The sequence below is a fragment of the Orycteropus afer genome, unplaced genomic scaffold, assembly GCF_000298275.1.
Source record: "Orycteropus afer afer isolate SDZICR_OR568_19922 unplaced genomic scaffold, OryAfe1.0 scaffold00110, whole genome shotgun sequence".
NCBI classification, from domain to species: Eukaryota; Metazoa; Chordata; class Mammalia; order Tubulidentata; family Orycteropodidae; genus Orycteropus; species Orycteropus afer.
The window spans coordinates 7,080,465-7,096,627 of NW_006921697.1; the positions used below are offsets into that span (position 1 = coordinate 7,080,465).

The window sequence follows — 16,163 nt, forward strand, 5'->3', positions numbered from 1 at the left end:
AAGCCAAGGCTGCTCTGCACAGAAAGGGAGGCTGGGGGCTGAAGTGGATAGTCACCACCTTCCAGTCAAAGAAAGGCTTTTTCTGGAGGGAGGTCTAGAAGAGCTGTGTGACTGCAGAGGTCTAGACCAGGTCTAATCAGTGCCAACTCCAATAAGTAGCACTTGATATGAAGTGCTGAGGAAAGAAGTGGCTCCTTAGGAAGTAGGGCACTTCTTATCATTGGAGGTGTGCAAGCAGTGGGTAATTGGGTTCTTAGAGGGCCTTGTAGCCTTTAGGTGTAGGGTTAGATGAAACGGCTTTTGGGTCACTCTAGCTCTAATGACCCAAACAGATCCTTCTGGATCCTTCCTACCAAACCTGGCTATGCCTGTCCACTTGCACTTGTTAATCTAGAGATACACACATACAAAGGTTTCCTAGGTCTAAATTGTCTGCCTTTGTACTTGACTATTTGCCTTTCTAGAACACCTGCATCCCTCCAAAATTTCTCAGCTTCTTCAAAGTCAAACTAAAACTCACTTCCTCTAGGAAGTCTTAAATTTACCCTGCTGGTGTCAAACATTGAAAGGGAGATTGGGCAATCTACTTCCATAGTGATATTGCCTCAGAAACCCAAGGAGGGATCGCTATGAGTCAGAATCAACTCTATGGCAGTCAGTTTGGTTTTGTATTTTGGTGTCAAACAAAGCAGGCTATTTTGATCCCACTTTTATTATATTGTTATTACAATAGTTATCAGTCTACATTGACCTGGCTACTTTGATCCCAAGGGTATTTTTAACTGTACCTGAATTATAAAATTTGACCCAGGAAAATCAAGTATCTATATACATATAATCTCCATACACACATATGCACACACACGTGTGCAAATACAAACCACTTTATGATAGCAGAAGCTATCATTGGTATAATATGGTAGGGATAATCATGGATGACTCCAATTACTTTGTAAGTTTTTAATGAAAAAAATTAATCCCAATGGAAATAACATCATTACCATTAAAACAGAAAATATTGAAGAATGATTCAAGTGCATAATATAGAAAATTCATCAAGGAATTTAAAGAATTAATGGAGTTTGTGTAAAAAGTTCTTTATTATGGCAAATTAAGTTGAAATAATTGTAACTGGTATATTTCTGATGATATGCAAAATGGCCTTGAGGTTAAATGTTAGGATTGAAAGTCTCTAGGTCTAGGTGACCACTGAGAAACAATGAGGATGGACGTCCTGTACCTCCCTCACAAAATTGCTAAGATCTTTTGCTACATGGAATTTATATCTTTAGTCTGTAGACACACATTTTCCACTTTTAAGTGTCCCTAGATTCAGAGAAAAGGCATAGCCTTTAGTCCCAGGAAAACACAGAGCAAAACCCCATCAAAGGTGACCACAAGAGCTAATGATGGAGGAGAAGAAATGACCTCTAATCCCCTCTCAGACTTACCTTGGTCAGGATCTCGGGCAAATACCACAGCCACGGGGGTCTTAACTGTAGTGTTGTCGAAGACAGCCACAGAACAGTGGCTGGGGAAGAAACGTGGGGCGTTGTCATTCACATCTTCTACATGGAGGGTCACATCTGCCTGACATGACCGGCCACCTCCATCTGTCGCCTTGGCAACAAGGTTATATACATCCTTCCTCTCCCGATCTAGGGCTTTGAGTGTGGTTAGCTCCCCTGCCAGGAGAAATGAGAGCAGGTGAGCTTTCTTTGGATATATACTTCATCATGTGCCTCTAGATATCTACTCAGACTCACAAGATTTTGTCACAGAGAAAAGGGGTTTCAGTCTTGTGTATTTACAGTCATGAAGGAGGCTCAGTCACTGCCTTCCATATCCCTAATTTTTCCAAACACATTCTACCACCACAGTCACCACTTTAAATTCTCATCAGCAAACTACAAACAGGCACAACATTTTTAAAGGGCAATCAGGCAATTTCTAACAACACACAAAATGTGTTACCCTTTGGCCCACAATGTCACTTCTAGGAATGTATCCTATAGAATAATTAACCCAAGGATAAAAATATATGTATAAAGATATTATCTGCAGCATTTTTTTATAATAGAAACATATTAAAATGAACCTACATGACCCTCAAAAAGGTACTGGTTAAATATATTATGGTTTAGATGTGCAGTAAAATACTGTGCAAACAAAAAAGAATTATAATCAAGTTTCCTGTACTGTCTTGTTAATATCTCCAAACTATTGCTAAGTGAAAAAAGCAAGTTACAAGCTAGCATTCCATTTTTGTGAAATAGTTATACAGAGATTTTGGAGATGCATGGAAAACCAGTCTGATAGAATATATACCAACAGTGCTTATCTTTAATGTGAGAGGGGAGGTGTTATGGGGACTTTCCAGTTTCTGCATAATTTGAAAACATTCATTCAAACATACATTGTTTGCATTTTTGTACAATGAATGTGTATTATTTCCATATTCAGAAAAACCACCCAGTTTTTTCATTTATTGTTTTAAGACCCCACCAAGCCATCTTGCAGCTGAATAAACAGCAGCAGAGAGAAGGTAGGAAATCTTCTCTGGGTCACTCAGCATGTCCATGCTAAAGTCAGGAAGGACAACATTACATGCTGTCTGCTCAGACAGCTTCCTGAGATCCTGCTGTCAACAGCTGCCTCCCTACTCAGGAATCCTCAAGGCATCCTTTGAGCTACTGGATCTAAGCCAAGTGTTGGCAGCTTGCCCTCTGTAACCTGGATCCTTTGGGCTCCACAACCCCACATCCTCCCCTACAGCAGCAGGACAGGGACCACACCCTTCTGGGGTTGCTCTTCCACTGGAATTAGGCCCCACTCTGTCCTCTCCACCAGCCTCTCACAGCCTAACTCTTCTCAGATATGCATGGCCTTCTTTTAGGGCTCTCTGCCTCCTGGGAGCTTTGACAATAATGGCAGCCACTCTGTATTGAGTTCTTATCATGGGCCAGGCCTGGGTTAGGCCTCCACTTGCTTTACTTCTCACAAGCCTCACAAAAGTCCTTCGAGGTTTTTCCCCAGTTGACAACATAACCATCTTGAAAGCAGAGATCATGTCTTTGATCATGACACTCACCTGCTTAAACCCTTCAGGACTCTAAAGGTAGGACATGGCCCTGCACACCCTGAGGGACTTGTCCCTTGCCCTATCCCCTCACCCCCTGTGTACCAGGCTAATCAGGGTTGCCATGCTATTTCTGATGCAAGGTCCTTGTATAAATTCTTCATGCTTAAATGCCCTTCCCTGCTACTCCCTTACCCTTGGATAACTACTATATGTTCTCAAATCACACAGAAAATAGCATTTCCTCAGAGAAATTTCACCTAACTCCTTCCCAAGCCTCGGAAGAAAGGTTGGGCAAGCCACTTCCATAGTGACACCACCTCAGAAACTCAAGGAGGGGTCGCTATGAGTCGGGTATGACTCCACGGCACATAACAACAACAACAACCCTCCCAAGCCTAAGTCAAGTTTACTTGTCAAATGTTCCCTTAGCACTCTGCATTTCTTGACTCAACACATTGCAAACCAAATGTCCAATGTCTGCCTTTCTCACTATATTTTAAAGACCCCAATCTTGTCTTACTGTCTATTGATTATGTCTCCGGCATCTAGTGCAATGCTTGACACGGGATGGGTCTTCTGTATGTTTGCCATGTGGAAGGAAGGATGGATGGATGGATAGATAAGTGAATCCTGTTTCTACTTCTCCTAAGAGCCTACCAGGGTGCTGGGCACCATGGCTTGGCTCAATGCTGCAGCTCAGGAAACCCACCTGTATGGGGGTCCAGCTTGAAGTCCTCAGACCCAGGACCATGGAGAGAATGCGTGATCTGAGCATTGGTGTCAGAGTCCAAGTCTGTTGCAGAAACTTTCAGAATGAAGTGTCCCGGAGATACATCTTCACTGACTTTGCCGACGTAGAGAAGCTGGAAATGGTGAGAGATACGCTCAGGTCCAGAGAGAGGCAAAGAGGCTGAGAGGGGAGCCAGAAGCAGAGAGGGGTTAAGAAGGCAGAGGTGGACAGAGAAGGAGAGAAACTCAGAGAGAGAGGAAGAAACAGAGAGAAGTAGAGAGAGATAGGAAGTGAGGGAAACAGAAAGAAGGAGAAGATGAAACACACAAGGTAAAAGGAGACAAAAACAAGTGGAAGACTGACAAGAAAACTAGTCAGAAAAGACAAGGAAATAGAGAGCAGTTCCCCGCTTCAGGAACACACATCCAGGGCTAGAAGGGCTCTGCAGTCTATTCCATGGGGGCCTTTTCAGCTTCTGCAGTAGGTGCATGGGGTGGGCATTCCTGAAGGTGGCAGGTTAAGGCCATTCTTCCACCTCAGTGGGGAAGCCAGGCTGTGTGCTCACCTCTCTGCCCACAACCCCGGAACAGACCCCCTGCTGTTTGAACCAGATCTGGACCCTAGTGGCCCCTATCATCTGCCTCACCCTCCTTCCACTGCAGGACCTGTTATGCGATGCCTGGGGTATAGGACAGGGGAAAGGCAGGGAGGCCCAGGGAACCCAATTTTCCTTAGTTGCTGGCTCTGGGCTCCACTTCCAAGAATCCCAGTCTCCACCACTATTGGGTGTGAGAGGCTTCATGTCCTGGTAGGTGCTTTTCCCCTGGCTCTGCTGGTGCTGTTGTCCACCTCTGAAAAGACCAAGGTGGGCCTGGTCTCAGCCTCTCCCACAACAGGGCTGTTGCCAGGGCATGGGAGAATGAAGGCTGGTTTTAAGGATGGCCTGGGGGTGAAGAAGAAGAAGGTGTGGCCACCATTCTATCACAAAAGACTACCCTTCTGAGGCTACTCAAAAGGTTGGATCCTGCAATGACATTCCCTGTCCATGCTGATAAACCCAGGTTCTCTTTTTCTACTATGCCTACTATAACTGGAATATGTTGTTGTTGTTATGTGCCGTCGAGTCAAACCGGACTCATAGCGACCCCTCCTTGGGTTTCCGAGGCAGTATCACTACGGAAGTAGGATTGCCCAACCTTCCTTCCGAGGAGTGGCTGGTGGGTTTGAACCACCAGCCGTCTGGTTAGCAGGCAAGTGTCTTAGCCACTATACTACCAGACTGGAATATAGGAGACAGAAAAAGATAAGGTGATGGGATATATGTATCTGTGTGTATCCAGAGTGTGAATATGTGTGTGTGTAAATATATAGAAGTATGTATATGTGCACATTATGTGTTAGTATCTGTCCAAGAAGTTATGTATATACAAATGTGTGTATTTATGTAAGTGGATGGGTTTGTATTATAAATGCATATTTACATATGTGGGTGGGTATATAAGTATATGTTTATATGTATATGTAGGAAGCTCTGGTAGCATAGGCCTAAGACACTTGACTGCTAACCAGAAGACTGGTGGTTCAAATCCACCAGGCACTCCTCGGATGGAAGGTTGGGCAACCTACTTCCATAGTGATATCACCTCGGAAACCCGAGGTGGGGTCGCAATGAGTTGGGTCCGACTCAACAGCACATAACAACAACAACAAATGTATATGTGTGACTGTATGTACAAGTATTTGTGTGTATACGTACGGTGGTAGATGATTCTTTGTGTATGTGTATATGTGTATATACAACCATACACTTTATGTATATATAATGAATGGCTAACTTTTTGCAAATTTAAAATATACTAATTTGTGATGTTAAATTAAAATATTAAACTTTAACTTCACCTGTAAATTTCCCCAAGTTAAAAACTATTTGCTCCATAAAAAAAAAAAAAAAAATGTTTAAAAGCAAATCTCTGCAACAATGATTGTTGGTTTATGCCATATAAGAACAAACACACACACCACTGAACATTTGTTCCCATGGGAAATTTAGCACTGAATTGCATGAGAGCTTTAGGAAAGTATCCTGTATCAAAGAGGTAACTATCCTGTTTGCTCACCTGTGTGCATGTCTATAACCTGAAGAAGTACATCTGTATTGGTCTGTATTTCTCATGCAGATATGGAGGCAGGCATATACAGGGAGTGGACAGAGTGCCACTTCTCAAGCCATGTGTCTCTGGATGCATCTGATAATAGTAAGCCATGCTAACAATCTGAGAAGTGGAGGTGGGTTTGTCCATTGGGCATGCAACATACGTGTGGAGAATGAAAATTTTACTTTACCTCTAGATGTATGTTGCAGACCCTTGTTGGGAGTATTAAGAGGGGAGGTGTAGATAAATAGTCCTGAAAAGTTGGGTGACATCCCTATGGGAATCAAGGAATTTTTGAGGATGATTCCTGCTCCAGGGCACTAGTATGAGTCCAGCTAGGCAGTAAGGGCAGGTGTGGTCAGAGATGACCAGCCTCAGAAGTGGTTCCTGGATTTTTCTCTTTTCTCTAGTTATTCTCTCCAGCTTCCTTGCCTCCACTCCCACCCCACCACATACAGGCTCTCACCTGTGAGCATTGGGGGCTGTTATCATTGATGTCCAAGACAAAGATCTCCACAGGGACTGAAGCCTGGAACTTGCCGTCTGAGGCTGTAACACTGAGCAAGTACTTGGCCACAAGTTCACGGTCCAGGGTCTTCCTTGAGAAAATCCTCCACTCATCCTCAACTTGGCTGATGCCAAACTGGCCCAGAGGGTCTCCCTCTAAAAAGATAGCACAAAGCTTTCAGAGCCAAGCAACAGAAGCAAACCATATGTCATAGGTGGCTGCCCACCTGAAACCTGTTTAGGATTACTGGGAAAGGCAAGAATTTCTCTCTTAATGGCCTTCTATTGCTGTTGTTAGCTGGCATCAAGTCAGCCCTGACTCATGGCAAACCTGTGAATAACGGAACTAAACACTACCCAGTCCAGACCATCTACTTGATCAGTTGTGGATGGAACCATTGTGATCTATTGGGTTTTCATTGGTTGATTTTCAGAAGTATATTGCCAGGCCTTTCCTGCTAGCTCAACTTAGTCTAGAAGCTCCACCGACACCTGCTCAGCATCATAGCAGCACAAAATCCACCATTGAGAGATGTATAGTTTCTGTGCGTGATGTACATTGGCCAGGAGTGGAGGCTGGGTCTGCTGCACAGAGGCTGAGAATTCTACTCCTAAACCACCAGTGCTTTCTAATGACCTTCTACCAAAAAATAGTTGCTGTCTAGTGCATTCTGAATTTTGAAGTAGATTGCCAGGCCTCTTTCCAAGACATCTCTGGGTGGGTTCAAACCACCAACCTTTCAGTTAGTAGCCAAGTGCTTAATTGCTTGTTCCACCCAGGGACTCCCAATGGCCTTCTAAAAATAGCAACAAAAACAACCAAACAAAATCCACTGCCATTGAGTCAATTCCAACTCAGCAACCCTATGAATCAGAGAAGAACTGCCCCATAGGGCTCCCAAGGCTGTAATCTTCACAGAAGCAGACTACCACATTTCTCAGCTGAGCACTTAACCACTGACCACAAGGTTTTCTTAATGACCTTCTACATCTCCAAAATTCTACATTGAGTCAGTTCTTTGGTGCTGTAAAGCTGCTTCTGACTCCAAAAGACTCCTGATAAAGTGGAATTATCACTGAAAGAAGCATCACTCCAAATGATGTAGCTGAGAATAGGTTTCTGAATCTTTGTGGCCTGAAAGGCATTGGGGAAATTTAAAGGAAAACACATTTCAAGTCTAAACAAGAATTTCCTCATATCAAGAGCTGTGCAACACAGCAAACATCTTGAGAGAATGAGTTGCTGGGCCTATGGGCTCAGCCCCATGTCATGTGGGACATCAAGCTCAATTGGCATAATAAACCACACAATAACGTTGTTCTACATGCTATATTGGTGAGTAGCGACTGGGGTCCATAAAGCTTGCAAGCAGCATCTAAGATGCAACTATTGGTCTCTCCTTGGCCAGAGCAAAGAAGAGTGAAGAAAATTAAAGATGCATGGTAACAATTATGGGAACCTCAGCCTCATGATCCTGAGACTAGAGCTTGATGGTGCCCTGCTACCACTGCCAACCACTCAGAAAGGGATCAAAATTGAAGACCCTGAATAGAGTGAAAGAAAATTGCATAGCAAAACTCAAAATCATAAAAAAATAAAATAAAATAAAAAATGACGAGGCTTATTAGTTTGATAGAGACGAGTGAAACCCCGGAGACTATGGCCCTAGTCACCCTTTAGGCCTGGAATTGAACTCACTCCTGCGGCTTTCAGCCAAACAATAGACAGGCCTACAAAGTGAACTCCTTAGAACTATCACCCATGGGAGATCAGAAGGGCAGAATTTGCAGGAGATAGCTCAGAGGGCAGGGATGCATAGGAAAGAAGGACACAGGGAAAAGGTAACCACAGGGAGGAAGTGGGAAGGGAATTATTACGGGGATTGCAATGAATGTCACAAAACAAAATGTGGATGAACATTTGAATGGAAAATGAATTTGCTCTGTAAACTTCCACCCAAATCACAATAAAAATAATTTAATTTTTTTTAAAAAAAGAGTTGTGTGACTGTGAAAATGTGCAGAGTAATCAACAGCACTAAACTCTAAGGTTTTTCTCCTACAACTAAGATCACAGACTAAATGGAGGTTAAGTAGCAGCACAGGGTTTGTTTCTAAGTCATTTTTCCTTGACATCAGTCATTAACAGGAGGGTGAGATGTGTTTTTCACCCTGAGATTCCAGAGTTCCAAGATGCAATCATTCCACGAGTCTACTACTGACCTTTTTTATGATAGAGTTTTATTACTCCATTATCCTGAGTTTTTAAGACCTTCACATTTTTAAGAGTCTGATCATATAAAATATTAAGAGTCTAATTTTCAGAGATGGTGTTTCAAACAACTCTGATCCTGTCTGTCTCCAGGTGGCTAGGATTCTTAATTAGAACTTCAGACTCACTAACTCTCCACCAGACAGCTTTGATAGCAGAAGGAGCCAAGTCTATGGGAATGAAATAATATGCACTCAGAGAGAGAAGGAAATGGACACTGAGAAGAAAAGATGTTCTCTCTTGGCCACTGGTTGCCTGGTCCAGCCATTGAACAGAGAATGGGTGATCTGAGTTTGCAATAGGGAGTCACTAAGGAAAACAGCATGTAGGGTTTAGTTTTAATCCTAGCCCTTACGCAAGCTCAGGTGTGACCTTGGTTGAGTTTCTCCCCCTATCTAGGCTTTGGTTCCCCCATTAGAGAAATGAGAGGATTGATTATAATTCTATCTAAGGAAGTATTGTCACTCCAACGTTTAGGTTCTATGATGGAATAAGAAGAATATCCTACTTCCACAATTTGCCCTGAGCAGGACACTAGTCTAGAAAGCCAGTCATCTGTCAGTTTCCATGGATTAACACAACTGTTGGTCTCTCCTCTAACTCCTCATAGCTAACTGACCACAGTTAAAGTATCAGCCCTCTATTCCATCTACACCACTTAAAATAATAAAGCCTCCTCAATTTATAGAGGGCTTTCAGAGATTTCTCCAGTTAGATTTTACCAGCATCCCTGAGAGATGAGTGAGAACAGGAATGCCAAGTGGATAGAATGGACAACTGACATACCGAAAGGTTAAGTGACTTGCGCAAGGTTACACAGTTAATAAGTGCCAGAGCCAGGACTTACACCCATTATTATGGCCCCTTTACTGAACTTTTTTCATGCACCCCATTGTTCTCAATTGAAGACAGGTATCCTTACCTGTGATGTAGCAGGTGACTTGTCTGTTCTGCTCAGAAATATCATCATCCAGAGTCTTCAAAGTGGCCACAAGTTCACCAGGTTCACTGTTCTCAACCACAAATCCTCTGTAGTCTTCAGAAGCAAATCGGGGAGCATTGTCATTCTCATCTGTGACAGAAACCTCGATCAGGGCCTGAGAAGATAGCTGGAGGGTCCGGCCATGATCATAGGCCACCACATAAAAGCGATAGGTCTGGTGGGTCTCACTGTCAAGTTCCTGAAGTGTGGTAATCCAGCCACTCTCACTGTCAATGGCAAAGAGCTCATGGACGTTGCTACCAGGGTCCACTGCCAGTCTGTAGCTCACCTGGCCATCACTCCCAGTGTCCTGGTCATTGGCAGTCACTTGAATAACTGTGGTCCCCACTGGCATATTTTCAGTAAGGAAGGCCTTATATGGATCAGCCTCAAAAATAGGCCTGTTGTCATTGACATCCTTCACTTGGATGTTAATGGAGACCAAAGAGACCAAGTCAGTGTCCTTATGAGAGCAATGTGCCATGACGTCAATCTGGTACCATTTACAGGACTCATAGTCCATGGCCTTCCTTACCTTTAGGACCCCTGTGTTTTGGTCCAAGGAGAAGACACCATCCTTATTGCTCTCTGGTGTGGTGCCCTTAACTAGACTGTAGATGACAGGATCTTGAGCTGTCACTGCTTTAACAAGCCCAATATCAGACCCTTCTGGAAGGTCTTCAGAGGCAGAGAAAGTATACAGGGGCTCAGAAAATTTGGGTAAAGGTGCTTCATTAGAAACCACCTGTAGTTGCACTGGCACCAAAGAGTCCCAGTGAGGAGGGCCCCCATCTTGGGCTTTTATTTTGAAGTCAAAGGCTCGGTTTTCCAACCCCACCAAGCTCTCTTTCACCTTGATAACACCAGTTGTTGGGTTAATTTCAATGACTTCTTCAGCGTCATCCTCCATTGAATCCACTGAGTAGGTGACGTCTGCATTCTGACCTTCATCTGCATCATAGGCCAGCACCTGGATAACTGGGTAGTCTTTACTGACATTGGACTGAATGGACACAATGTACTCAGATGCTTTGAACTGTGGGGGGTTATCATTTTCATCTGTGAGGATGATCTTCACAGTGCAGAAAGCCACTCTTCCTCCTCCATCCCGAGCCATGACCTTAATAGCAATGACTCTTTCTGTTGAGTTTTCTCGATCTAGTTTCTGCAGAGTGGTGACCTGGCCACTGGGGTTTATGGAGAACTTCTCACTTGCTAGTTTGTTGATGATGGTATAGTCTACAGTGCCATAGGGACCACTATCTTTGTCTATGGCTAGCAACTCAATCACCTTAGTTCCCACCATTGCATTTTCTGCTAATTCTGCCTCATAAATGTGCTGCTGGAACTCTGGGCTGTACTTGTTTGCATTTGTAGTGTTGATATACACAGGCACAGTTGCTTGGAAGACCCCATCAGAAGCACCAACCCTCAATTTATAAGAAGAGTCCAGGTGCTTTTTGCAAAGATTGAACATAGAAATGATTCCTGATGAGCTGTCAATGGAGAAGTGACGATCTTGATTGCCAGAAAGAATCAGGTATTCCAGGCAGGAGGTGTCCCTGCTGTCAGGATCAATTGCTTGGACTTTGAGAACCAGGTGTCCACAGGTTGCTAGCTCACTGACATTGGCCTCATACTGGGGTTGCCGGAACTCTGGGGGGTTGTCATTGATGTCAGACACATTGACAACCACAAGGGTTTCACCAGTGAGTGGAGGGTCTCCTCTATCCATGGCCCTGACCTTTACATGAAAATGTTGTTGAGCTTCATAATCCAGTTCTTGAACTGTGGACATTTCCCCTGTACTCCCATTGATCTGGAAAAATTTGGAAACATCTGATCCATCCTCCACAATCTGATAGGACACATCACGGTTCTTCCCTGAGTCTTGGTCAGAAGCCAACAGCTGGATCACAGGGGTTTGAGCAGGCAAGCCTTCAGAGACTGAAGTGGTATAGACCATTTGGGAGAAAGTGGGAGGGTTATCATTGATGTCTTCCACCAAGACTTCCACTGTGGCTTCAGAAAATGACCCCAGAGCTGTGTCTGTGGCTCTGACTGTGAATACATGTTTGTTCTTAGACTCGTAATCCAAAGGTCCGGTCACTGTAAGGACACCAGTCTTGAAGTCAGTCGTAAACAATGTCAAGGGCTCTTCCTCCACAATGTTGTAGATGAGTCGAAGTCCCTCTGGGCTCCGGGCTTGAGTATGGAGGATTGGGGTATACAGTGTAATATTTTCAGGCACTCTAACTTTGTAGTAAGGACTCTGAAACAAAGGGTTCGATTTATTTCTCACAGTGACAAGGACCTCCTCCTCAGTCTGAAGGGATGGAGTTCCTCTATCCTGAGCAATGACTTTGAGGCGATACTTATTTAAAGCTTGATAATCAAAGGGTTTCTTGAGTGATATGTCCCCAAGATAGGGGTCAATCCGAAAATATGTGTAATCTTCTGCAAATGCATATGTGACAGCCCCATTTACCCCCAAGTCCTTGTCAGTGGCAGATACCTGAAAGAGGACATCCCCTGGCTCTGTGCCATCTTGGATGATTGTGTAGTAGGGCAGATGCTGAAATTCAGGGGGATTGTCATTGGCATCCTCAATAGAAACTCTGACTACAGCCTGAGCCACGCGCTGAGGGGTCCGATTGTCTCTCACTTCCACAGCCACCTCATGAATGTCCTGCTGTTCCCGGTCAAATGCCACACCCCTTGTCTGCAACACACCTACTGACCTGACCATACGAAACATATCTGTGCCATTTAAGAGGAAGTAGGAAAGGGTATCATTCAGGTGATTGCCCTGGACACCAAGAATCACCAGTGCCTTCTTGTTCTGCAAGTTCTCCTTCACTGCTGCCCTGTAGACATCCTGGTCAAATTGTAAGCTTGTGTTGCGCGCTGGGGTCAAAGTAATTTTGACCAGTGCAGTGTCTTGATACAGGCCATCAGAAGCCCTGATGGTGAGCTCTCTAGAGAGTCCCAGGAAAGCAGGATTCAGCACAGATATGAGGCCAGTGATGGGATCGATGGTGACAGCTTCATCAACATTGCCAGTTTTGATGCTATAATTGACTTCTGAGTCATCATCACTGGCCTGCACCCTGAGAAGCTCCATTCCCTGATGGGTGGGCTGAACAACTGATACCTCATATATTGGGTCTAAAAACCTGGGAGGAGAGTCATTCACATCTCTGACATTGATGATGACCTGGGCAGGCCAGGGTGCAAATAAGATGGGGTTTCCTTGGTCATGGACATAGACACTGAATTGGAAAGAAGGCGTGCTCTCATAATCTATCTCTGATACAGTAGTCAGTGTTCCCATGCTAGGATCAATTTTGAAAAACTTCAAGACTTCTGGTTCCAAAATTTTATAGACCAACAAGGAATTAGCTTCTTTGTCACTGTCAGTGGCATGAATCACAAAGGGACTGTTGTTTTCATCCATGACCATGCTGTGCAATGGAGCAGCTTCACTAATTTGACCCACAAAAGTTGGCTTTAAGAACATGGGTGAATTGTCATTTTCATCAATTATATAAACAAGCACGATGACATCAGTTGATACACCTGCCACATTGCTGCCTCGGATTTTCAACTGGTAAAATGAGATCTTCTCATGGTCCAAACTCTTCTGGGTGGAGATGAGGCCAGAATATGAGTTCATAGAAAACACACCATCCTTATTTCCCTCTCTTAATTCATAAGTAACTTCAGAGGAGCTCGAAGCTGAGACAAGGAGGATTGGGGAGCCAACAGGGATTAATTCAGGGATCTCTACAAAGTACTCAGCTTTTGAAAATATAGGAGCACTGCTGTCTGAGGGGTAGACGTGGATGACCACTGTAGCTAGGTCATGACGCCGTGGGGAGCCTTGATCTTCTGCTTTCACTGTCAGAGTATGCTGGGCAGGATTTGCCTGATTGAGTTTCTGAGCTACAGTGATGATGCCCAGCAGGGCATTGATGCTGAAGAAACCTTTGCTGTTCCCTGAAACAGAAAACAAAACAAACTGAACCTTATCACACCCTCAAGAGGTACCAACTAGGCCTTTTAGATGAGTAAAGAGGCCATCACACAAAACCTGGGCAGGGCCAAATCTGCATTCTGTGCCACTCTGGATTTAGCACTGTGGAGTGACTATTTTAAATAAATAAATAAATCTGTTCTCATTTGAATCAATTCCACCTCATGATGACCCTGTCTGTTTCAGAGTAGAATGGCTCCGTAGGGTTTTCTTGGCTATAGTCTTTATGGAAGCAGATTGCCAGGCCTTCCTTTCATGGTGTCCCTGGGTGTATTTGAACCATCAACCTTTAAGTTAGTAGCCAAGTGCAAACCATTTGCACCACCTAGGGACTTCATAGTAACTATAGGGCATACACACACACACACACACACATATACACATACATACACACACACATATATACATATATACACATATATACATATACACACACACATACATATATATATAAGTTGTCATGAAGGCAACCTCATGAGTCTCAAAGTGAAACTGTGGTCCATAGAGTTTTCAATGGCTGATTTTTTCAGATGTGGATCACCAGGACTTTCTTCTAAGGCACCTCTGGGTGAAATCGAACCACCAATCTTTTAGTTACTAGCTGAGCACTTAACTATTTGCACCACCCAGGGGCTCCCTAGGAGATATAGATAGATAGATAGATAGACTATTAAAATTCACAACACAGTGCACATAGTAAGTGTGTGATAAATGGCAGCTTCAATTATCATTACATCTCTAGGACTCAAGTTACAAACCAAAGCTGTAGTATGACTTTAAAAAAAAAAAAAAAGACTTATATTTTAAAGCAAAAGCACATTCCAGACTGATTTCAGTGGTGACATTCATTAGAAAAGCTCTAGTTATATTTTACAGAATTTTTAACCAACTTCTGTATTATTATCATTTTAAACACCTTTGGTTGTATACTTGAGAGATGATAAATATGGAGTCTAAGCTGTCAAAACTGACAGGGGTTTAAAAACCATCTTGTCCATTCCCCTTATGGTCTGGGATGGGAAAATTCTTTACTAAGCTTGAGGAGTAAGTGGCAAGGAGTGGGGTGGGGAGGGACTGGATAGAACACCCAAATTATGGGCTCTTGATCAAATTCCCTTACCACAACACTTCTATTTTCTAAACTTCAGGTGTCTTTATATATATAAACTTTACATGGTTTCAATTTCCAGGGAAAATACTATTCTTTACTATTCTTATTCTCTTTATCACATGAGTGTATATTTATGATATTAATGGCAAAGCTAATAGTTGAAATTCATCATAAAACATCCAATCTGATTCTTCAACTCTTTGAACTCTTTCCCCAGCTGACTAAATCAATTGACTCTGACTCATGGTGATTCCATGTGTCAGAGTACAACTGTGCTCCATAGTTTTCAGTGGCGGATTTTTTGGGAAGTTAATCACCAGGCCTTTCTTCTGAGGTGCTTCTGGGTGGCCTTGAACCTTCAGGCTTTCAGTTAGCAGTGAAACACATTAACCATTTGCATGTGCCTAAGACACTTGACTGCTTACCAGAAGGTTGGCGGTTCAAACTCATCAGCCACTCCTCGGAAGGAAGGTTGGGCAATCTACTTCCGTAGTGATACTGCCTTGGAAACCCAAGGAGGGATTGCTGTGAGTCAGGTCTGACTCGACAGCACATACAGCAACAACCTCCTTGAGTGATTTCACAATTTACTTTTGTGGTACAGATGCTAATTAAGCCGAAGAAAGAATGTGGCTTGAAGGAATAAGCAGCACATTTAAAGCCGCTCATTTAAATGTACCCAAGTATACTACCAAAATATAATTGTAATTTTTTAAGTTAACTAATGAGAGAAAAAAAATGGGACACAAATTTGTATATTCATTGTGCTCTCAATATTGCAAAAAGATGCATGGAAAAACGATGAGAGGATAATACACAAAATTACTATCTCTTGGTAATGAAAATGATGACTGAATGCTATTTTCTTTATAGATTTCTGTATTTTCTACATTTTTGAAAATGAACATGCACTACTTATAGAAGCAGAAAAATATTGTTTACATCATCTTATCTGTAAAATAAAATTGTTACCTCTACCAACAGTGTTATCAATGAGATAAAAATATGAATATACTTTATAAACCATGAAAAGCAATTAATGTATTATAATTTCTATTATTATTCTTCAGGACCTGTACCATCTGGCAAGGTATAATAACTTCTGTGTTTTCAAAAAAGAAAATTACAAAATGCTGTGATTTACTGAAAGTGTGTAAGAAACTGACAAGCAAGAGTTCCGGCAAGATGGTGGACTAGGCAGAAGGTTTGCACAGACCCTCTTCAACAAAGAAAAGGGAAACCAATTAACACAGACACAGAAGATAATCTTGGACCCCTGAGCCTTGAAGG

At 43.0% G+C, this 16,163-nt stretch overlaps 1 protein-coding gene across 1 annotated transcript in view; it reads right to left on the reverse strand.

Annotated features, from left to right (window-relative positions):
- The window catches only part of FAT2 (FAT atypical cadherin 2), a 92,746-nt gene that overhangs the window by 35,949 nt on the left and 40,634 nt on the right, over positions 1–16,163 (reverse strand). Inside the window, exons 9-12 of the mRNA XM_007943639.1 lie at positions 9,667–13,725; positions 6,432–6,628; positions 3,792–3,945; positions 1,452–1,685 (exon numbers count right to left, since the gene is read on the reverse strand). Of these exons, the coding sequence (XP_007941830.1) occupies positions 1,452–1,685; positions 3,792–3,945; positions 6,432–6,628; positions 9,667–13,725 (4,644 nt within the window). The remainder of the gene's footprint in view (positions 1–1,451; positions 1,686–3,791; positions 3,946–6,431; positions 6,629–9,666; positions 13,726–16,163) is intronic.